We start from the raw sequence: 23470 nt of genomic DNA on the forward strand, positions 1-23470 counted from the left end.
TATTGCTCGTTATTTTTCGAAATCGTTATAAATCCCCAAACTGAATGCCTTTTTGTTACAAAAATAATTTTTAACGCCGAAAAAATTAATAAAAGTAACAAATACACTAGAAACCTATTGATTACCAGAAGTAACACGAGGTAATCAAATAAACTAATATTTTGATATTTCGATCAGTTGTAAATGATATATTTGGTTCATGAGAAATGTAAACAGCAGCCGCTCCGCTTGAAATAACGATAACTGACCATTGCCGGCCATTGATCGGGACCGATTGTTTGCTTGCTGAAACTGCAATTTATGTCGAAAGTACCCAGTCTGTTTATTGAGGGTAAAGATCTAAAGCGTTAAAGTTGCGAAAAGTGAAAGGAATCCTGGACAGGGGCAACAAAGGATCAATTACAGGGGAACAATAGCCCGTGTCAGCACAACGCCTTCCCGAACAACGCGCTATAAACACGTTATCGCCGAGGCTGACTTCTCCGATAAATATTCATAGAGTTCTGCTAGCAGCTCGACCAATACCGTATTGGGAAGCTATTGGACCAGCCTCCTTCCTTCGTTCGCCTTATTAAATCTGACATCTGCCAAGACTTCGCTAATTTCTAAAATAAAAATCGGTACTGAGACTGAAAATCTTTTATTCTGAAAAAAATCTTAATGTTCAAAAGTGCTAACAATATTACTGTTTGACGGAGTTTTATTAAAGCATGTCTCTTGCGCATGTAGCCTCAACCACTGACATGGGTGAACACATTTCGCATGCCGGGATGCCGACAGGTACACAAATTGCTTATTTATTTACTTATTAGAGCCATCCACTCTCTCCGTATATACGATAATTATATTTATTAGTACTACAAATGGCGCATGAGAGTTTTATATTACATTTTCTCAATCTATTAGTTTTCATTTTCACCTTCTTTAAAAGAGTTTTGTGGACTAACAGGCGGCACTCTGGCGGATGGTAGGATATGAACATGGGATTTTCATTAAAAACAAGTATTTTATTTTCACTTTGTTAAAATGCACATCTCTTTATATTCATGATGATTCGAGTATACAATTATTTATTAACAATTTTTTGTTTATTTATGCCTTTGTCGTGTTTTTATGTAATGCACTTGACTTTCCTAATATGCATATGATTATACAATATATATTTACTCATTTCACTATTCATATTAAATTGCAGTTCATTCATTCATTCATTCATTTGTTCGTTCGTTCATTAATGTATTCATTTATTTGTTCGTTCGCTCGATATTCATTTGTTCGTTCGCTTGTCCGCTCGTTCATTTTTGCATTTATTTATCTATTTATTTTATTTAAATTTATTTGTTTGTTTATTATTTTTGTGGCTTGTTTATATCATTTATTTCTGTATTCGCCCAGATAATCATTAACTTCCATGTTAATTGCAGTCGTTCGTGCGATCGTCGTCCTTGTTGCATACAATGTTGCGTCGTTGTTTATTTTCTTATCATCTGAGCTAAATGACTGTCACAAGTAGCAATGATGCTGATGTATTCTAATATTGCCTCTTGCCACCGACAGGTCTGAAGGTGGACCTGGGGCACCTGAGTCCCGGCGGGAAATCTGACGACGGCGGCCTATACCATCACGACCCGGGCTCCCCCGACGACGCCGGTGACGACAAACCATCAAAGCAGGTGAGTCAATGTTACGTAACATAAGAGGGTCAGGACCCTGTTTCAATAAAGATCTTAATCGTAAATTGTCATTTTCTTAGTATCATATGCTTGTTGTTTTTTAAGAGAGTTTCGCTTTTAGCCAGAAATAAAAATGTACTCAGAATGTAGGAAGCAAAACATAACCAGCTTGTTGCCATTTGAAGCATGTATACCGATTTACGATTACGATCCATCTATGTAACGGGTCCACGTTATTCAACAAGTGTAACTCTCAAATGGCGCAATTGACGCCAACGGATATATTTCCTGTTTAGTTCAGTATTTAGTATCGCGAATAGAAATATGAAAAAACACACATTTTTAATAGAATCCTTTTAGGTCCGCTCGAAAATAGTTATGTTAAAAGTAATTTTATTTAAAGTTGCAAGAAATGTTCAGTTATAGACTACTGTGACATGATCATACATGCTTCAACTCATTCTATATCCACGAGGGGTTCAATGAGTTAAATGGAAAAGAAATAGCAAGACAATGTATATTTATTTTATTGGAAAACTAACATAAATTAATTTTTATTATTTCTATAACTTAAAGTGACACTCTTATTCAAAATCAATTCATACACATGTAAAACAAACATCAATTTTGACTGATAAACCTTTAACTTTTTACATGCATTAATTTTCTGGAAAATATTAATTACTGATAACAAGATTGTAGCCGTGTATTCAATAGCAGAAAGCTCAAAAAATATTAAATGATTGGTGAGTGCTAATTGATTTACTGTGGTCTACTTTTATGTTTATTTCTTTCAAATCAAACTCGGTATCTTTCATATGAACTATTTGTTTCAACATTTATTCATCATTTTTGGAACATTAGAACACTATTATTAATTGTGGTAAATCTTATGTGGGTTTTAGAGTGCATCTTTAAATTTTCGGTATGATTAGTAAACATTTACTGGTATTTTGTAGAAATTTTTTAATGAATAAAAGAGGGACATACATTGTAATAGTTACTATTATACTACCATGTTAGAACGTCTCACGTTGAAATACCACAATTTGACGCCAATGAACAATATGAAAACAGGGGGAAATGTTAATCTTGTATATGCGCCTTCTAAGATCAACTTTCCTCCTTGAAACTCGCTGCAAAATACGTATTTCTGTGGGGTTTTTTTTATATATGTAATAAGGTTTTGGGTCACACTTGTGCCTTTTAAACTCCTGTTTCGAATTTAATGACTTATCACGGCTTATACTTGACAAGTTGAAGATATATCGAATTTTGGAATTAAAAAGCATTCGTTCAATGCGTGTTTTGAATTGCTATTTCAATACAGTTAATCTATACTAAGGAAAACGTATATTTTTAATCTTTAAAATTATGTCAGAAAATGTATCCGAAAGTCATACAAATGAAAAAAAACAACAAAATACTGCCGTCAACATTTATTAGATTTCGTTCTCGACTTCCAATATTGTTCTTTTTATAGGAATCATATACCAATGACGTCCACTATAATTTTAAACATACATGTAAGCTCATTCGAAAGACACATTTTTCTTTATGAATTTGTTTAAATGTTTGTGTATGATGCTGTGAGCTGGCTCGGCGACATTTATGTTACGTGTCATCTTCGATTTATTGGCGGAAAACGTTCACTAATCATGGAATATCCAATTAATATTATTATAATAATCATTATTCTTATATTTCTTATTCTTATCATAATTAATATTCTTCTTCTTCTTCTTCTTCTTCTTCTTCTTCTTCTTCTTCTTCTTCTTGGCTTCTTCTAATTATTATTATTATTATTATTACTATTATTATTATTATTATTATTATTATTATTATTATTATTATTATTATTATTATTATTATTTATGTTATCGTTATCATTATCATTATTATTATTATTATAATTATTATTATTATTATTATTATTATTATTATTATTATTATTATTATTATTTGTTATACAATGTCATGATTCACCTTTTAGCCCATAAAGACACACATGCGAGTGGCACTGTTTGTGTTTATAGCAAACGTTCATGTTGTGATATTTTCCATGGCAACCATTTCGAGCAGCTGTTTTGAATGATACTGCTAAAACACGTCTGATGCTTTTAAGCTTAGAATCATATATTCTAGAACAAATTCGTATTATTATGTAATCGGTCTGTGAAGCCATATATACCTTTATAACTTACTCGTATTAAAAATATCTATATTTTGTCATATTTAAATTACTTGACAAGTCTAACTGTTTTGCATCGTTCACTGCTTAAGTACACGGTTGCAGTTGCAAGACCTCACCAGACATTTCAGATTTAGTCAAATTATTGCAAATGTAATTAATCTTATGTGTGAGGTCAGATTGGGTTACACCAGTACTAAGTCTAGTGTGTAGCGCTGCCAAAACTAGCATTTAGTACAAGTTACTATACCTTTTGTGATGTTTTGTAAATAAGAGAATAAAAACGCATTGATTAATTTTATATGCATTTTAACCCATTTGGTAACTATGTTCTTTGCAGCAAAAGCGCCACCGTACGCGGTTCACGCCGGCTCAGCTGAACGAGCTGGAACGCAGCTTCGCCAAGACTCACTACCCCGACATCTTCATGAGGGAGGAGCTGGCTCTCCGCGTCGGCCTCACGGAGTCGCGAGTACAGGTGCGCACAAGTTTATGTTATATTACGATGTTATACTCTCCCAAACATTTATCGCCCATCGCCCCCATCCCCTGCCTTACCGAACCATTCCTCATTCAATATAGAAACCAAAACAGTAACCACAAATGTCGTACCCGTGTAACCTTTTATATTTTCCTCATTCATACTCAATGCACACTGCTTAAAGATATAACAATTATATTGAATATACATTGACAAGGCAAACATTTCATTTCCGCTTTACTTAAGATTGATTTAAAACCTCATACGTTAACAAAATATATTGTTAGTTTTCTGATTTTTTTGTTTCATGTTATCCTCAATTAAAGGCCTGGCAAGTTTTAAAGTGACTCTGACTCGCTCATGTTTTTGGAGCAAAATTTAGTTTTCCCGGTAATGCATATGAAAACACTTATTTTATCGTTATTTTACTCTATGGTATCGAAATTGCAAAAAAAATACAGTTAAAGCATTAGGTTTTAATGGGGTTCGAGCCAACGCCGGTAAAGTCAATAAAAAAAGAAAACAACCGACTAATCCTCACGGCCACAGGAACGTTTACAAACGTAATGATCTCTTGACCTGTTAATGATACGTTGATAACATCACGTGATAATGTCAATCAACCAATCGAGCTTATAATCCAAACCTTGAACTCATCTCATACAGGGACAGAACGGTTACGATTGTAATCATAGCGAACTAGGCTTGTGAAGTTTCGCTTACAAATCTGCTGCTGTATGTTAATATTTAATAACAATTGATCGGCTGGTGGTTCTTTCCCAATGGTGTACCTACATCAGCTCGGTGTGGTCATGATGTTGAAACACGTTGCGGCCTTGACTTACGTTCTAAAAAGGCATCCATGGTCACGAAGATAAAATTGTTATACAGTTTGGACAATATTATTCAATGAATCCGATAACGAATCCATGTAATGTTAAAGTTTCGTTCCTCCTTTCGATTTTCCTACCCATTTAATTGGAATGTCGATGTGCGAACTTCAACCATGGAGCACGTCTACGTGACTAGCGTAACTTTGATGAAATGTGTCTGAAATTAAAATAACTCTTGGAAATATTTAAAGTTAACGCAGTGACCCGACATTTCAACTTGTGATATTTACATTTTCCATTGGTGAAGTTAACAAACAATTGTCTTGGATAATTGCCGAGATATCCGGATGGTAATTTCGGCCCACAACGGGCATACACGGGTGTCTGGGTCAGTTGTGTTTACCCGCCTCTCCTAATAGTATCAGTTTCTTTGCATACCTTTATGTGAGCGGACCTTTTGATGTGGCCGACATCAATGGAGTCGCAACGGAAATCAAAAGTCACAGGGCTTAGACAAATAAGAGCGAAATGACTATTTCAGTATTGTATATTTGTTTCTTTTTAATATTTGTCGATTCGGAATCTAACTTTTATTAATGAAGTGAATGAAAGCGGCATGAGAAATATACGACGTAGCAAATCACGTGACCAATGTTGCGCCCTACATTTTCTAGAAACCATTCTCTCTTGAGTCATCGCGTGTCAAGATTCGGTCATTATAGAACAAGGTTAACAAACTCAGAATGGTATTCCTTTCATTGGATTGAATATTCTTATTTTCTAGCATATGTATATAAACAGTAAACGTGGCATAAGAGTACAACTTTAAATTTCTCCTAACTGGCGGATATTCACCACCAGACGCAATCTCGCCCGGTAGCGGCTCCAGACAGGTTTCGGTTATTTCTTCCAAGGTGAAATTTAACGGAACTCTCGGGAAAATATTAATTAACATACAGATTATTACCATACAGAAATGAAGCGTGGTCGATTTGGTTTTCATGCCTTTATAATGAAAATATTAACTTTTGCCACGGTTTTCCCATTTACCGCGAGCCCCGGGAATCCTCTGTAGCGTTTCTGGGCGAGCGTGCTGCCATTATTTGTTGAGGAGGAGAAGCGCCGTTGCGTGCTTCCGGCTTCAGTTTCGGATTTCCAGCGATGCGGGTCGGGAGCGAAACCTCCTGAGTACGAACACGTGTCAGCGTCGAGCCGAGTAAGCGACGTAAATGATAATTAATTTCGTGATAATGGGGCTAATTTTCCACTTTGAATTGTCGGAGAGGGTTAATTACAACGGATTGTTTGTTTATCAAAATTTAAAAACAATACTATGTTAACTTCTCATCAAATAAAGAAACAATACATTTAATAACGTCCTCAGTACCTCAGATTAAAATTTGGAGACACTGGATTTGATAGTAAAGTAATTGGTGTTTAGACAAATCCTAACTTTCACTAATGCAGCAAAAGATGTTTTTATTGTGTCCACGTATTTATGCCCAACGTTTGCTGCCTTGCTTAATTATCTTAAAACTTGTTTGCCGCCTTCGGGAAAATTGGCACCGGGTGACCCGGGGGCAAATATGTCCACGTGGCTGAGAATTGGCCCATGGGGTAAATCTCGCCATATAAACGTGGTTAATATATAAAACAACAAACGTAATTGGTGCCAGTTTAAGAACTGTTACAAAAAAAGCCACTTTAACATTCGATTACATTTATACAAAAAATCAACCATGACATATACGTATGGCCAAATGCATCGTCAAATCAAACGAAAAGCGGAATTATTAGTTTACTAAAATCTTCCACAGTTTCAGACCTTCCCCTTGATGGATTCCATGTGTCAAGAGTTCAAAGAAAAACATCGTTAATGTTTTTTATGTTTATACTTTTTTACTCAATAAATATCATGCAAAGTTGACTCATTTAATAAGTCGTGTGAAGATGTATGATGGTGGATTTCAAAGAATAACTTTACATGTTAACAATCATTCCACATATGTGTAAGCAGTTGAGACCAGTACTCGAACAACTAAGTCTAATAAATTGTAGCGAGGGTTTTAGGCTAAAATAATAGACGTGTTAAACGGGATTCTTCTAATCCTTCGTGAAGGACTTGCCATGTACAGAAATGGTAAAAAAAAATCCACCAACGTCCAATTATTTGCGAGGGTATGGACTTTTGATAGTGGAGAAGACGTAGCGAATGGATTCAATTTTACAAATAAATTGGCAAAATCACTGCAAATGAAATTGCCATTTTTAAACAGAAAGACGGCAAATACAGATGCTCAAACAAACATTTTTTGTGTATTTATTTATTATTTTATTGATTTTTTATTTCGCTGAATTCATTCATTCTTTCGCTCGTTTGCTGGGTCGCTCGCTCCTCGCAACTCACTCACTCACTCACTCACTCGCTCACTCACTCACTCACACTCATTTAATCACTCATTCATTCATTTTTTCCCGGATTTTTTTCCTGAATACCATTTATATATATATTTTTAATATTCGTGTGTCACTGGCTGGGGACCTCTATCACAATAAGCCGTTGCCTTGTTTTGTCTTGAATCGCACATAGGTCATTAGCAAGAAATCAAATACATTTTGAAATTAAGATTTTAAGTTAAAAAGTTGATTATCATAGCACATTTTGAAGGATATACCTTTAAAACATTTGCATTTAACTCGGATGTAGCGCGATATCTGCCGATTGTTAAAACATCGAATGATAAACTATTGCTTTACAAACACCTTATTATTTGATGTGTGAAAAACAAATGGTATCTTCTGTAAATTGATCTATCTTTACCATGGTATAGTTTAATGATTGAATACATCAACAAATAAATATTATTCAGTTAAAATAAATAAATAAATGGAAACTCATTTAAAATAAGTAATTACGATGAGTCCCATTGGTAATGTATCTAGCTTCACAAATTAAAATAGTTAATAAAGCAATATTAATTGTATTGTAAAATCCATGGTGAACTGTTGACGATAAGACGTGCACATAAATTGTCTTTTTTTATTTGTTAAATCATAGGAACTCATATGAGTAAATGTTTAACAGTTCCCTCTACAAAATGCAAGATTTATAGTTTTCGTGAGTATCTCGAACAATATTGACGTGCGTGGAAATTTGGTTTAACTTTACATACGTAAGTGGGTAAAAATGATTTTCTAGTAAAATTCAACTGTAAATAATGTTTTCGCGCATCGCAAAATGAAGTAAATATTCAACATTGACATAGAACTGACATTCGCTAAGCGAATATATTAATATTCGAATGGAAGCAAGCTTGTACACCAACGATTGCGTTGGCCCGTCTGTGGTCGCTCTCGTGACTGAGGTAATTCCCGTCCTCCCGGGACCAGACCCGCTGATCCGCGTTATTGAGGAAAATTGACAGCTAATTTCTTAAAGACGAAAACCCGTCCCCCGAGAGGGAACTCGTTAGAGGGACGTGCGTGACGGTATCCATTTCCGGCGGTCGTTCGCCTGTTGTTGATACTCGGCGGTGCTGCGCTGTTGGCGCGGAAATGATATAGATGTAGAGTTTTAAGGGCGGATATGCACTAGTTATAATTGTGTTTTATATAGAAATATTTAATTACGTATACATTTGTAAGCAAAATGTTTAAACACTCGAGGCGTCGATAGTGGAAGCAAATTTGAATAGTGTGTAGTAGACTCACTTCCCGTTGATTTGAGCAGAGTTTAAGAGAACATACAGCGGGTCGCAATGACTCAGGTACAAATGTACCAGAAATGAAAGAAGCAAAACAAAACTATAGCACTGCCACTTTGGGGAAATGTATTGGTCCATGGCGACACCGTTTAAATCGTTTATTCTGAACAACAACAACAACAACAACAAAAAACTTAATAATAATAATAATAATAATAATAATAATAATAATAATAATAATAATAATAATAATAATATAATAATAATAATAATAATAATAATAATAATAATAATAATAATAATGATGAGGATAATAATAGTATTTTAGGTTGCCTTCTCAGCTGAAGAAGAAAGACACGCAGTTTTAGAATTAAGTTTATGAGTAATCTTACACAATAACATCATTTTAAATAATAAGGTGTTGATTTTAATAAGTTGAATCTAACTTTGAAAACAAACACTCCGACAGACACCCATTTTTTTAAAATACTGTTTGAAATTATATCACGGTAAAAAATAGATATGCGTATTAAGTTTGGAGAAGTTTTCACTGACGTTTTATATTAAAGAGGCATATTTTATAAATTTATACAAGAATTGACTCGCTCATATTCGGATGGTACCTCGGCTTACTTCGGCGTCCTACCAAACGAGCGCGTGCCTGGCGGCGACACGACCGGCCAGTCGTCCGTGTATCGATGTCAGTGCAAACACACAGCCGATCGCTTTACAGAGATATTAGCTTAGAGTTAAAAGGAAAGCAAACAATTTAATGGGCATTTATTTAATTTATTTCATAACACTTTCTCGGTCGTATGTCTAGATCAAACTAAGTATCCGATCATGTCGCGAGTCAACACGCCGAATGCGCCCATAATTGTAATTAATCTTGCTCTGCAGGAGCTTGTCCGTAGATTGTTTGTCGAGGAAACACAACTGGTTGCATAACAAAATATTTGAGACCTCTCCTCTGTCATTTTAACGCGTGCTGTAGTTTGTTCTCCGGCTGAAAGCCCGTTCCCTTGACAATTTAAAATAGATTTTAAAATTACTATGCAGTCAAAAATGGAAAATTATCATTTTGCGATTGAATTATAAATATATGGGGAAATTACTATTAATGAAATAGCATTGTATGACATATACAAGCTTAAGGGGCTACGTTAATACTCAAGATGTTTAACTCCCCGAGTGAAGAAGTTAAAGGCAGTGATCTCCCCTCGCTCGGTGATTGTCGGTATTAACGGGCAGATATCTAAATATTGATAGAAATGCTAGACTTTGTAAATGTTGTAATTTGAGAGTAGTAGAATCCGAATACCATTTTATTTTATGCTGCCCACTTTATCGTACTTTAAGACTAAAATATTGTATAAATGTAGCATTCCCGACTATTCAAAAGTTTATTAAGTTAATGTCGTGTGAAAAATAAAAAAAACAATTAGAAATGTTTCTAAATATATTCATCATGCTCTGCTAAATAGACAAGAACAGCTTGATAATATACATGCTTCTTAACTTTTGCTTAATATCTATCTATATGTTCTTTAAAAACATGTACTCCTTATAACTATATATGTAATTGTGTTGTAAAAAATATCATTCGGCCGTCTGTACAATGTTAAATATGTTTAATGGCCAAAGGTATTGTTATATGCCGATTTGTCAATAAACTTTGAAGTTTGAAGTTGAAGTTGGTATCAATTTCACGGTTTAGATCAAGAGTTATTGAAGGGTGCTGCACTCAAGGAGACCAACATGGGCACCATTCTGCCTTCTTAGAATAAATTGATTAAGACTGTCAAATATTACTCTTGGTTTGAATAAAACTGACTTATGATGAGATTATAAATACATACAAACTTGACATATTTGGCAGTTGAAACCTATTATTAATTCAATTTAACACAATTCCTTCCACTTTATACACCGTCAACTTCATGGTGTTCAAAGTCTTCACAGTCTAAGCACCCTGTCCCTCTTTTGCAGCACAATATCCTTTTTAAAACCTGGCCAAACCTCTTAATTATTAATATATATGTATTGCAAGATCAATAAAAGCCATCCTGTTTTAGCGACTGAAGGTTTCAATTACAAGAATGTAAGCTAGATAGCTATCTTACTAATGTTTTAAATCGGTTATGTAAATAAAATAAGAGATGTTTTAACAGTAAATGGTTGTTGTTTTGCGGCGAATGCTGATAGGAATTTTCCACTTTGTACATTATATAATACAAATAATGTTGGTGATGAGTTATATTCCTCCTACTATGATCTTTCTTCCATACGGAAAGGAACTCGTTTTAAGTTACATGCTATCTAAAACTTCAGAATCTTGTTTCTGACACTGTCACTTTCATTAAAATTGACAAATAGATAAAAAATATTAAATTAAAAAGCTAAATCTCAATTTGGTTTTATACTTCACTTTTTTACTTTTTACTTGATGATTAAATGTATTTATCTACAACGAGCTTGTATAAGCGTTACTTTGTTTTTGTTTAACTTTGAAAAATGTCAATTAAATATGCGTCGTTCTGCCGTCTATTTTAGATATTGGACAGTCTTTGCCTTCCTATGACAAATCACAATGAACATTCTAGACCGGCAATATTAAACAGTCACGGCTAAAACACAAGTCACGCAATGTTTACCTGTTTATGTTTTGCACATTCACTGTGGTGCTATTTGAACTCCGATGAAGAGCAAAGTGACATTCGAACCTATGGCCAAACTGGGAATATAAGGTGTGAAATATTGACATTCTAGCGGGCTTCTTGTTGACACGGCCACCTGTCGTGATATTCTTTTGTCTCAGGGAACCGGCGAATGCTGACCATGCACGGACTGATTAGCTAGCCCTTTCCCTTTTCCTGTTATGAAACTTAAACGATTTAACAAAAGCTGACTTTGACTACTTACAGGTATGGTTCCAAAACCGACGGGCGAAATGGAAGAAGCGCAAGAAGACGACAAATGTGTTCCGGACGCCCGGGGCGTTGATGCCGACCACTGGGCTGTCTCCGTTCGGGGCGATGAACGACCCGCTGTGCTCGCTGTACTCCGGAGAGCGGGGCTGGTCGGGACAGATGGCCCCGCCGCTAAACACCAATCACCTCGCCTTCCCCACCATCCCTAGACAAGGTACCCTCTCATAATAATTATATGTTGATCCACATGAAAGGACGCGAACATGCATCTAAACTATGGGTCCGTATTAATGCATAGTTTTCGGTGTTTTTACATAAGCTATGTCCTGCGTTTTAAGCTAAACACATTTAAGAAAACAACAACAACAAATTTTGTATGTTGATTTAAAAAACACGTGACATAAACAGAATTGATTCTCCGTGCAGGTATATCGCAGACGTTCCCAGGCCAGATGGGCAACTTCGATCCAATGAACGCGGCTGTCTCGCTCGCCAACAACATCAACTCCATGACTAATGGCTCTATGTACAATGCCGGCTACGGACTTCCGCCACAGACATCAACGCCACCCTCACCTCCTACCTCCCTCGCTAACGGCCAGATGACGTCATGCGGAATCCAGGATATAGGGGAAGCGTGGCGAGGCACCAGTATTGCATCGCTTCGGCGAAAGGCGCTCGAACATTCCGTGTCACTCACCGGCTTCCGGTAACGTGTCCGATAGTGGCAACACTCATAATGTGTATAGCAAGTGCTTTTGAGAAAAGGAATCCATTTGTCGAATGTATCCAAAGTTTAAAATTTTGAGAAGAGTCGCGCAACGTGGAAGCTGCGCAAGATGTTGAGCTGCGCGACCTTGGCATAGATACATTGTAGCGCGTTGAAGACTCAGCATCCAGTCACGCGCAGTAGAATGGAGTGCCATACAGATATCATGGGAGCACTTTCAATCATATCTAATACATTGTGAACTTGTAAATAGTAGGTTTGTTATAACAAACAAAAATATCTTGCAATTTATAAAAAATACATATTATATCTATATAATGTATTGTATCACAACTGTTTATCTATCACATAAACATTTTCCAGAAACGTGTTATATTATTAAGGTCTGGAAAGAAAATGTAAGAGAAAAAAATATTTCCAGTTGTTGGCAACCAATAAGTCTTTTGTATATAAATTTATGTTCAATGTGTAATTACTCGAAACATAACTTCAACAGTAATAAACACGTTTATTTAGGTAATTCTAATATTTTTATTAGGTACTTAACTTATAATTATATCACATTACGGTGGCTATATTTAAGTGCTGTTTTATTTCGTTTCTAAATGCATTTGTCTGCTATTTTATATGAAATGACACTATGTATGTTCATGAGTGTGTAACTGTGTATTGTTGTTTTTCACTAGTGTATCAGAACACACAACAATGTCAAGTAGTGGAATATTGTGATTATGAAATCTCGGTAAATTATCAATGCGTATAGAGATTTATCAATGAAATGAAATTGATATTTTACTGTTTAAAACATTGAACATATCCCTTTGATACTTTTCACTGTTTTGAAATTTGAGACCGCTCTCAGATCCACTGACTCAAACGTGAGGCAGTGCGAACAGGCGGCTGGGACACGATTTCAACGGTGTCATATTCGAATTCACGTTACGTCTGCATACCAATTGGCGAAATTTTCTGGGAAAAAATGTAATTTTATATCTATTTTAGGCACAAAGTAACCAAAAAAATAAAATTGTTTCATAGTAAAATTGCAAAATAGTTAACCACGTGAACACCAAAAACAAATATTACATTACGCCACTCGTGAAATATATCTTTCGGTGTTCACTCAGTGAAATATATTGCGATCTTACACTGAAACAAACAATTATCCTCTATGCTTTCTTTAATTATTAGTATTTATTTGTTGTTATTTTGTGCGTATATTTTGAGTCTGTATGAAAGATATATTTAGTATACTTCATATTGTTACTTGTTAAATAAAGTCTTGTCAAGCATCGCCGCTTTCCTTTTATTTTGGTCCAAGACCTGACCTTAGTTTATTAAACTCATCCAAAAAGTATCCAATACTTTTACTGTATGCGGAGTTATTGTTTACACATATAACAGAGAGAGAAAAAGTGTATAAAACGGAATGGTGTGCGAACGACGACAAAGTTATCATGAACTTGTAGGCGGACTGCGGACGGACGAATATATAGAGGACATTTGTTGATTTCAGTGTAAATTCGTTATTTATTTCACAAGCGTCATAGAAAATATAGTTTTTCTATTATTATAAGTGTAATTATTTTCGGAGATTTATAAGTATTTTAATTCATTTTTCTAAATACCCCTTTTTGAAAAAAGCTGATGGCGTAGCAATAAATTTTCTATCTGGTTTGTGGATAAATAGTTCTCGGATATATTTTTATAGTTAACTATTCACTCGTTTTTAGTGCAAACATTTTATGAACTTTCATTAAAGTATGCACCTATGTTCCAGAATATAATGAAAACACCTTTAAATTAAACAGGGCAGGAATACATACCCAAATTACTACGCCGCCATTTATTAAATGAACATTTAAAAGGTCGAACTTATTGCTAAACAAATGCGGATAATCATAGGATGAAAATATTTTTCTAGGTTTTAGAGTTTGTTTCATGATACATGGGTATTCAGTCATCCCTCACTGTCAGAGATCAGTCTGATTCACTTGAAGACAGGTCGTATCCCAGGTGGTGAGTGAAGACCACGCTGGGTTGTTGACAAATTTCGAACCGTCGATGGGATAAAAAATAATCATCAGTTAATACAGGGGGGGGGGGGGGGGGGGGGGGGGGGGGGGGGCGTATTGCACAGATATGCCATATTTGCCGCGATAATACGAAATATTGTGGATAAAATCGACACGTTTATTTGTAAACATTGCCTCCTAAGCCACAATCTGTTCAATAACTTTTTTTGTCTTTAAATTTATGCTACCAAACTAAGATGTCGATCAAAGAATATGTTTTTCGCCACATACTGTATGCATACAGTTTTCAAAATTTAAAGAAAAAATCCACTTAACAGGCCAAAGTTGGTACCTGAATCGGTACTTTTCATTCTAAATCCGCCATTTTGTTTGCCATGAAACATTTCTCTCACTTAATGTTTGCATGTAACGAAATTACGCCTCCCCCCCCCCCCCCCCCCCCCCCCCCCGTTGTTAATATGTTGATTGTTGTGCGAAATTTTCCGCGAAGTTTGTATCACGCATAACAACGACACAGAATCGAAAAAATATATCTGAACGATGATATAACATCCGATTTATGTTGAAAGCAAATGTTCGAACATTCAGTTTCAAAGTTCAAGAAAACGTTTGAACAGGATTATCATTTTCTAATAAACGGTAAGTGGTGTATTTCCAAATATATCCTTGTTTAAACTTATGCAACCTTTTTAAATTTCAAAACATTTTTGGCAGCATTTTCTTGTTCAGAAGTAACGTGTTTAGTTTTGATAAACGGGAAGTAACTACGATGGATATTAAAAGTAGCTGATATTTTCATTCCATATTTTGCAGTGAAAATATCAAATTGATATTATCACTGTTGTTATTTCACTGATAAAACTCCTTATTTCATCGAAAAGCATGAAATAATTAATTGTAATATCGTGCCTCAAACATGAATGACGCAACGCCATTGGTCCAGGACTGTTCAAGCGTTGACCCGTTATTTTTATCGTACCAGAATGGCGTCTTTTTCCGATTGTGATAAATAAATGAAACATTTTCCAAAAAGGTTGGCTTCTTGATCAATCTCGACAGGATGATATATATATATATATATATATATATATATATATATATATATATATATATATAATTATATACGTTATTGGGGTAGTTCGCTTCAACCCAAATATGATTTCCTGCGCTGCATATATCCATATAATAATACGAAATAGGCAAGGTAATATAAAGAACTTCAAATTGTTTTCAATCTTATTCGTCAAATAACCTTTTACATAATTAAGTACTTCGATATTATTTAAATCATTTACATTTGATTCTCTTTATGCAGTTTAGAATTTATAATTTTGCTTTCGCCCCTAGGTTCCAAAACCTTGCAATTATAAACAAATAAACCATATCTAGTTATGATTTGCGAATATCACTTATTAAGTAACCTACTAACTGGTTAACTAGATAAAATTCGTGTTACCACTTATCTATAAATGCATTTTTTGGCTTTAATCAGTGACTGGTTATCTATAGTTATGATTTGCGAATTCCACTTATTAAGTAACTTACTAACTGGTTAACTAGATAATATTCGTGTTACCAGTTACCTATAAAAAGTATGAAGGCATTCCAGTTTCAGGCGCTAACAGGTTATCTATTTATGATTTGCGAATTCCACTTAGTAAATTACGTAGTAACTGGTTAACGAGATACGATTTGTGTTACTAGTTACCTAAATAATATTGTTTAAGACTGTTGCCTGGGACCTATGGTTTTGTGCCAATAACGGGTTTGCGCTGCCGGCGCGGCAGGGGCAAGGAAGACAGTAATAGGTTGGTAGACACCGCAGAACATCCCAGGAGTGATGTCCTCTGTAAATCTTCTTCACCATCATAGTCTTGGGATATTGCCAAATCTTAATTTTAATAATATTTAACTGCATAGAAACAATACGAGAACATTTATAAAAAGTTTCAGTTAAATATGAAACAAACATAAATCAAACATGCAAGGGGATTGCTTTCCGGTATTTAGAAACGGAATGTCTTACTTATGTAGACAGGTCAACTCCACCCCAGCAGTCCGTTTTGTTATGTCACTTGTGTTGTCCATGTAATTGTCATTCGTTCAGTCCATGTAGTATTCATGTTTGTACGATGTTCTGTATGGGGTGATGTCTTAAACAGGTTTCATATATTTAATTTACAATTTCATTGGTCGATGGTTATATCTTCACTGCAACAGACTAACCTTCTAGATTTTCTTCTAATCATTCATTGCCATAACATCAAACTGTAAAGTTTGACGGCATTTTTCTATTTACAAAATGGTTTATCACAAAACGGTTATATAATTTTAATTTAATATACCGCATCGTATCCTGGTGAGTTGTTAACCAGGTTTTCACAAAGTGAAACATGGTTATTAGAATGGTGAACGTCGTTGTTCGGGCGGGCGGGCGGGCGGCGTCAAACTTACTTATGAAACTGAATAACTTTAGTAAGGGTTGACATATCTTGACCAAACTTGGTCTATAGAAAGAGTTTATGGGTACCTTTCATGGGATTGCGTTCTGGGTCCCTAGGGTCAAGGTCAAGGTCACTGTTACTAAAAATAGAAAAACGGTTAAACCTGAATAACTTTAGTTAGGGATGACATATCTTGACTAAACTTGGTCTATAGGAAGAGTTTATAGAGTCCTTTCATGGGATTGCGTTTGGGGTCCCTAGGGTCAAAGGCAAGATTACTAAAAATAGAAAAACGGTTGGAACTGAATTACTTTAGTTATGGATGACATATCTTGGTCAATAAAAAGAGTTAATGGAGACCTTTCATGGGATTGCGTTTTGGGTCCCTTGGGTCAAGGTCAAGGTCACTGTTAATAAAAATAGAAAAACAGTTGAAACTGAATTATAACTTTAGTTAGGGTTGACATATCTTGACCAAACTTGGTCAATAGGAAGAGTTTATGGCTACCTTTTATGGGATTGCGTTTGGGGTCCATAGGGTCAAGGTCAAGGTCACTGTTACTTAAAATAGAAAAAACGGTTGAAACTGAATAACTTTAGTTAGGGATTACATAACTTGACTAAACTTGGTCAATAAAAATAGTTTATGGAGACCTTTCATGGGATGCGTTTGGGATCCCTTGGGTCAAAGTCAAGGGCACTGTTACTAAAAATAGAAAAACAGTTGAAACTGAATAACTTTAGTTAGGGTTGACATATCTTGACCAAACTTGGTCAATAGGATGAGTTTATAGCTAACTTTCATGGGATTGCGTTTTGGGTCCCTAGGGTCAAGGTCAAGGTCACAGTTACTAAAAATAGAAAAAAACGGTTGAAACCAAATAGCTTTAGTTAGGGATGACATATCTTGACCAAACTTGGTGTACATGAAGAGTTTATAGATACCTTTCATGGGATTGCGTCGTTTGGGGTCCCTAGGGTCAAGGTCAAGGTCACTGTTACTAAAAATAGAAAAACAGTTGAAACTGAATAACTTTAGTTAGGGTTGATATATCTTGATCAAACTTGGTCTATAGAAAGAGTTTATGGAGACCTTTCATGGAATTGTATTTGGGGTCCCTAGGGTCAAGGTCACTGTTACTAAAAATTGAAAAATGGTTCAAACTGAATATCTTTAGTAAGGGTTGACATATCTTGACCAAACTTGGTCTATAGGAAGAGTTTATGGATACTTTCATGAGATTGCGTTTTGGGGTCCCTAGATTCAAGGTCAAGGTCACTGTTAGTAAAAATAGAAAAATGGTTGAAACTGAATAACTTAATTCAGGGTTGACATATCCGACACAACTTGGTATAAAGGAAGAGTTTATGGTTACCTTTCAATGGATTGCATTTGGGGTCCCTTAGGTCAAGATCACTGTTACTAAAAATAGAAAAACAGACACAGGCTGAAGTTCTTCTTTCAATCATTAAAAACCTGGTTTCGTCGCATTGTGGCGTTTCTTGTTTTATTTCATTACATAGTTAAAGATTAGTAGTTTGTATTAAAATAATATCTAAATAATTAAACCCATGTTTGTATTTCTTTTGTGTTCCATTACACGGACGGGCGTGGTTATTGTATTGTACCCTGTACTGTCTTTTTTAACATTTGTCTTGTGTTGTATTTAAATATGTCATGTTTATAATTTTCTATAATATATGTTATGTTTATAGGTTTCTATTTACCACGATATAAAACCCAGAACCCCAAGAAGTGGTTGTTTTTTTAAACTCACACTTTCTACACTTATGACGTCACATCTGACTGGACAGAAAAGGAAACTACTATATATACACATATGACTGAAGATTTGTCCACACCTTTTGGAATCATTGCTTTCTTTGGGACATACAGAGTATCCATGGTCTACATCGCTTTATTGACTCCTTGTCGTACTGGCGTATACAGGGACTGGTTTAGGTTAGTTTTCCCTAATTAACTTCCCTATGAATCCCAATGTAAACAGGCAACACTTCAGATTGAGAAAAAACGTTTCACCTATATGGCAAACATCTCCTTTCCTTAAAATTCAATTCAAAGCCAATTGATTTAAACAATAAAAAAGGTATGTCACTTTTCTCCTAAGAAAAATTACTCACTGCATCAGACCGGAAGTAAGCACAGTTCCAGTCAAACACATTTTATCTCCGAGATATTCATGAATGTTTTATTTCATGTTTATTGTTTTGTGTACCATATCAATAAAATGTGTTTGCAATGAGTTAATGAAAAATAAAGGTGTATCATAAACTTGTTAATTAATGTCTGATATTGAAACTTATAATGCCATGGAATCAACGATGATTTCACACCTGCAAATATATTTAATAAATCATTAATAGTTCTAACAAAAGCAACAGTTTGCTATTCTTATATCGGTCACGCTATCCTTGTTTTTTTACAACATCAACTTGGAAAGGCTGCGAACATGAGACGTCGTAAGAAAATAATTTACAAATAATAAGCATTAAATGAGAAAGAAAAAAAAATCCTGAATTAAATAATTTTTCAAACCGATGTAGTCCCACTGATTAAGTCCCATCTGACTGAAAGCATTGATTTGTACAGAAAAGGAACTGCTCTATACAACGATCACTGAAGGTTTCTAAGTGTGTGTTAAGACAGTGTCTACAAAGTTTTGGATCCGTGACTCGTGACACCACACTATATGTAAATTTTGGACCCGTGAACCCTCGTATATGTCACTTGGAACCTCTATTACACAATATTTGTTATGTAAAAAATATCAAATGTGAAAATATAGAATGGCATTTATCTGTGTATGGTGTTACGGCTATAACCGCGCTAGGCGTTGATGGGACAGTTTAAGCCGGAAGAGGTCCCGAGGTAGGTGCGAGTCCCAGTCGCCAAGCAGCATCTGGAACGCAAGCCGCCCAATCTCGTCACTCCACTTGGCCGCCATTCCGTTCCCGCCGAAAGCCACCCCGAGTTGGTCGTGCACCATGTCGATGTACGGCCGGCCCGTCGGCGTCTCTGTGATCACACATCCGGACCCTTGACAGCCTAGGAAATCCACGCCTATGATGAAAACAAAACAGTTCCATATAAACTGACGGATTAACGGTCATCGGATATCTAAAAGGGTAAAGTGTGTAAATAGTTTACGACGCCACTGGACTGTCTATGGACGTCGACAAAAGTGAGAGTATCAGTTTCGTTCGGTAGTGGGGCATAGCGCATCGACAAAATGTAACCCTGGTTAAGAACATATCGGTTGGCGGAGACTTAGTATGTGCATCGAATAGAATACCAACCCTGAAATACAGATTTTGCAAACTCAGCGACGTTACGTTGCACGGTGACATCTCCGTTTCGGTACCAACGTCTAACGTCATCCTGTGAACGCAACATCTTTGGTACGGCACCCGTCAGACCCAATTTTATGTAATAACACCCTGAAGAAAATGAGACAGTAACAGCGTTAACCCACGAATTATTGAGTAAAGCCTGAAATCTTTCACTGGGCTAAGTGTATGGTCAACATGCTCGCAAGTACATTTACATTCAGACCCTTTCATTTAATGGGTGTATTTACAAGAATTATGAACACAGATTTTGCTAAGACGTTTGCAAACAGTTCACTTTGTATACAGCCATGCTAACCGTCTGGGTAGCGTATGGGCGGAAGCATGTAGAAGTCGATGAGGCGTCCCGTGCCGTCCGTGGTCGCCTTCATCCAGCGACCGTCACCCTCACCCTTGTACAGAACACATGGCATAGCTCTGAAATTGTTTTTACATCATACCCAAAAGAAAAACAAGAACAAATCCTGAATAGAACTATAGATGTATATATATAATAAAACGTTGCGTGCAGCGATAGGTAAGAAGACAAGCATGTGTACTATTGTAAAATTATGTGTTTTACCGACCTGAATCTGGAGGCCGTGTCCGCGCTGACTTTCAGCAACGAAACGCAAGTGGGTTTCACGTACTGGTCGGGGTACCCCGCCGACGGTGGTAGCAGATCACGGAAAGTGGAAAACCCGCCAGTGGCCAGCAGCACCCGCCGTGCGAGTATCGTTCGCCCACCCTCGGTACGGACGCTCATGTGGTACATGGTGCCCGCCAAAACCCTGTCTACAGACACCGCAATGTCGTCTATAATCGTGCAGCCGGCCCGTAATGCTATGATTTTCTGAGCCGCCACGAGTGCCCTTGGGTTGATGTAGCCAGCGTTCTGTGTCTCCAGTTCACCTCGGTCCGTCTTATTCATGACCAGGTACGGGAACTGTTTTTTCATATCGGCATTCTCAAGTTTGCGTACAGAATCTTGGCTTCGTTTACCATTGAAACAAACACATGCTTGTCCGATATTTAGGCTTCCAACCTCGTAATAAAACTTAAAACCTGTAAAGAAAAACATGCTTGCTTTGCAAATCGTATCAAAAATACCTAGTTAATGTAAAGCCCAGAACTATTTACAGCGCGTTTACACGTGTATAAATGTGTCGGTCGTGTTTCAGACGAATTAAAACCAATTAACTTTAATGGTCACCGTTACTCACCAGCCTGGTCCTCTATGTCGGGGAACCGTTCTATGGTGGCTCGACCAATGTCCGCCATCGCTGCGTCCTTGCCCAGGCATGACACCCGCCGCCCCTCGTCGTACCAGCTCCCGAACACGTCACCATCTCTGGAGGACCACGTCTTAGCAAAAATTAAAACGACCACCTTTTAACATTGCCAAAAATGAGGCTTAATCTCTAACATTAGTCATTGTTCACCATTGCCGCCAATTTAACATATTTGCGGTATTTAAACTGACCAATTTTTATGCGGAATAGAAACGAATACAATTCAACAATTTTGCGGTACCTGTGCCTCCGTTGGTCCCACGAGACAGACACTGGTTCCTGGCCGGCAGGTGGCGTGTCTCGCTGCCGCGCTGCCCACAATACCCGCCCCTACGATACAAAAGTCGAACACTTCCGGCATGGGGGCTTTGTACTACCAGTCGATACACACTAAATTGACAAAAACATTCGGGCACTGACTCAGCAATGAATAGTTCCGCAAGAAAACTCTCGATACGATCATATGAGAAAAATAATTATTTAACTGTTCAAAGTACTATTCGAATGGGGACTAATTTGCATATGTTTATCTTCCAAAACGTTACCTGTTTATCTTCCATAAGGCCATCAATTTCATTTGATTAATGGAAAACCAGTTATATCAGACTGCTGACAAAAAATTAGATCGCAGATTTTTATATTTAAGTTCAAAAATTGATGTTTTATGCATTTTTCTTAAACCGTTAGTAACGGTTTAAGCCATAAAACATTAATTTTCGAACGAAAATATGAAAATCTACGATCTGATTTTTTGTCGGCGATCTCATATCATTGGTTTGCAGATATTTACGCAAAAATTTGCTCTTTCCAAGACAAAAAATAAAAAGTTGTAAAAAGGGTATATCTGTGAGAGTGCAGCTTTAATACATGCATGCAAGTACCTTTGTATGTAACAGTATAATCTCCTCTACCTTACCAATACTACAGTTGGTCGAGCGTGAATATATCTGTAACGAAGACCGCCCTGCTCCCTCAGCGGTAGAGCGTCCGCTTCCGGTGCGGAATGTCCGTGATTCAATCCCCGACCACTACATACCGGTCTCGGACCAGTGAGCCACCAGTGCCTCCCTTGGTAAGAGATAACTATATTGTCTGCAGCGGATGAAGTCTCGATAAAGACCAGCGGGTGGCTCTAAACAGGACAGCATTTAAATAAATGGTACGGTCCCTGGATGGTAGAGTAGTATCTATATTCGACCTCCATCAGATGAAATCGGACATTGATGACAATTGGATACAATTATGGTCAAATTTGGGTTGCAACATTTCCGGGTCAGTCGGATTTGGGTCAGAAAAAAGTCGGCTATAGGTTAAATAGTGGTCGAAGGCGGGACATGATACCTTTCTGGCGTTAACTCGACATATTGTTATTTCACTGGATCCATTTGCAGATAATGAGGGGCCGTTTCTCCTTATGTTATTGTTGAAATTGTATCAACGACTAAGGGGAGTTAACACATGTAGTAGGTTTAAAAACTATCCCAAGCATATTTAAGCCCATAGATCAAGCCCCTGGATGTGACGGATCCGTGGTCTAGTGGTAACATACTTGACTGTCAATCCACGAGTCGCAGGTTCGAATCCCTGCCGCACCACTAGAAATACTCATCATCTAAATGGGGGTCCCGTGTGACAGTGCTATAGACTGGTATACGTAAACAAGCTTACATTAACCCCCACCGTCACGTGCATGTTTGGCCTTTAGCATGAGGAAGGAGACCACATTTATATATTTCCTCCCCACTTCTTCTCCTTCTCATTCATCAGAGTATTTGATAATGATAAAACTAACGCATAGCATCATCACT

The 23470-nt window shown here is 36.5% G+C and overlaps 2 protein-coding genes across 2 annotated transcripts; one reads left to right on the plus strand and one right to left on the minus strand.

Annotated features, from left to right (window-relative positions):
* Positions 1-710: 710 nt before the first annotated feature.
* On the plus strand, positions 711-12525 carry LOC128226387 (homeobox protein orthopedia-like). Its single transcript, XM_052936265.1, has 5 exons — positions 711-780; positions 1558-1673; positions 4205-4342; positions 11807-12026; positions 12239-12525. Exons 1-5 carry the CDS (start codon positions 711-713, stop codon positions 12523-12525), a joined length of 831 nt encoding a protein of 276 aa, XP_052792225.1.
* A 6693-nt stretch (positions 12526-19218) lies between these two features.
* Positions 19219-22030, minus strand: LOC128228539 (uncharacterized). Its single transcript, XM_052939907.1, has 6 exons — positions 21904-22030; positions 21594-21735; positions 20958-21435; positions 20690-20808; positions 20341-20481; positions 19219-20104 (listed from the first exon to the last, which is right to left on the minus strand). The coding sequence occupies exons 1-6, from the start codon at positions 22021-22023 to the stop codon at positions 19860-19862; spliced, it is 1245 nt and encodes a 414-aa protein (XP_052795867.1). The 5' UTR covers positions 22024-22030; the 3' UTR covers positions 19219-19859.
* Positions 22031-23470: the final 1440 nt, after the last annotated feature.

The sequence above is a fragment of the Mya arenaria genome, chromosome 3 (genome assembly GCF_026914265.1).
Source record: "Mya arenaria isolate MELC-2E11 chromosome 3, ASM2691426v1".
In the NCBI taxonomy this organism is placed as follows: domain Eukaryota; kingdom Metazoa; phylum Mollusca; class Bivalvia; order Myida; family Myidae; genus Mya; species Mya arenaria.

Bases quoted from the DNA above. Each gene is read 5' to 3' on its own strand.
- LOC128226387 (XM_052936265.1), top strand. From the start codon at position 711: ATGTCTCTTGCGCATGTAGCCTCAACCACTGACATGGGTGAACACATT. The intron at 4,343-11,806 runs GTGCGCACAAGT...GACTACTTACAG, and splicing joins TCACGGAGTCGCGAGTACAG to GTATGGTTCCAAAACCGACG. The intron at 12,027-12,238 runs GTACCCTCTCAT...TTCTCCGTGCAG, and splicing joins CCCCACCATCCCTAGACAAG to GTATATCGCAGACGTTCCCA.
- LOC128228539 (XM_052939907.1), bottom strand. From the start codon at position 22,023: ATGCCGGAAGTGTTCGACTTTTGTATCGTAGGGGCGGGTATTGTGGGC. The intron at 21,736-21,903 runs GTACCGCAAAAT...ATTTTTGCTAAG, and splicing joins TGGGACCAACGGAGGCACAG to ACGTGGTCCTCCAGAGATGG. The intron at 20,105-20,340 runs GTTGGTATTCTA...TTTTCATCATAG, and splicing joins TGCAAAATCTGTATTTCAGG to GCGTGGATTTCCTAGGCTGT.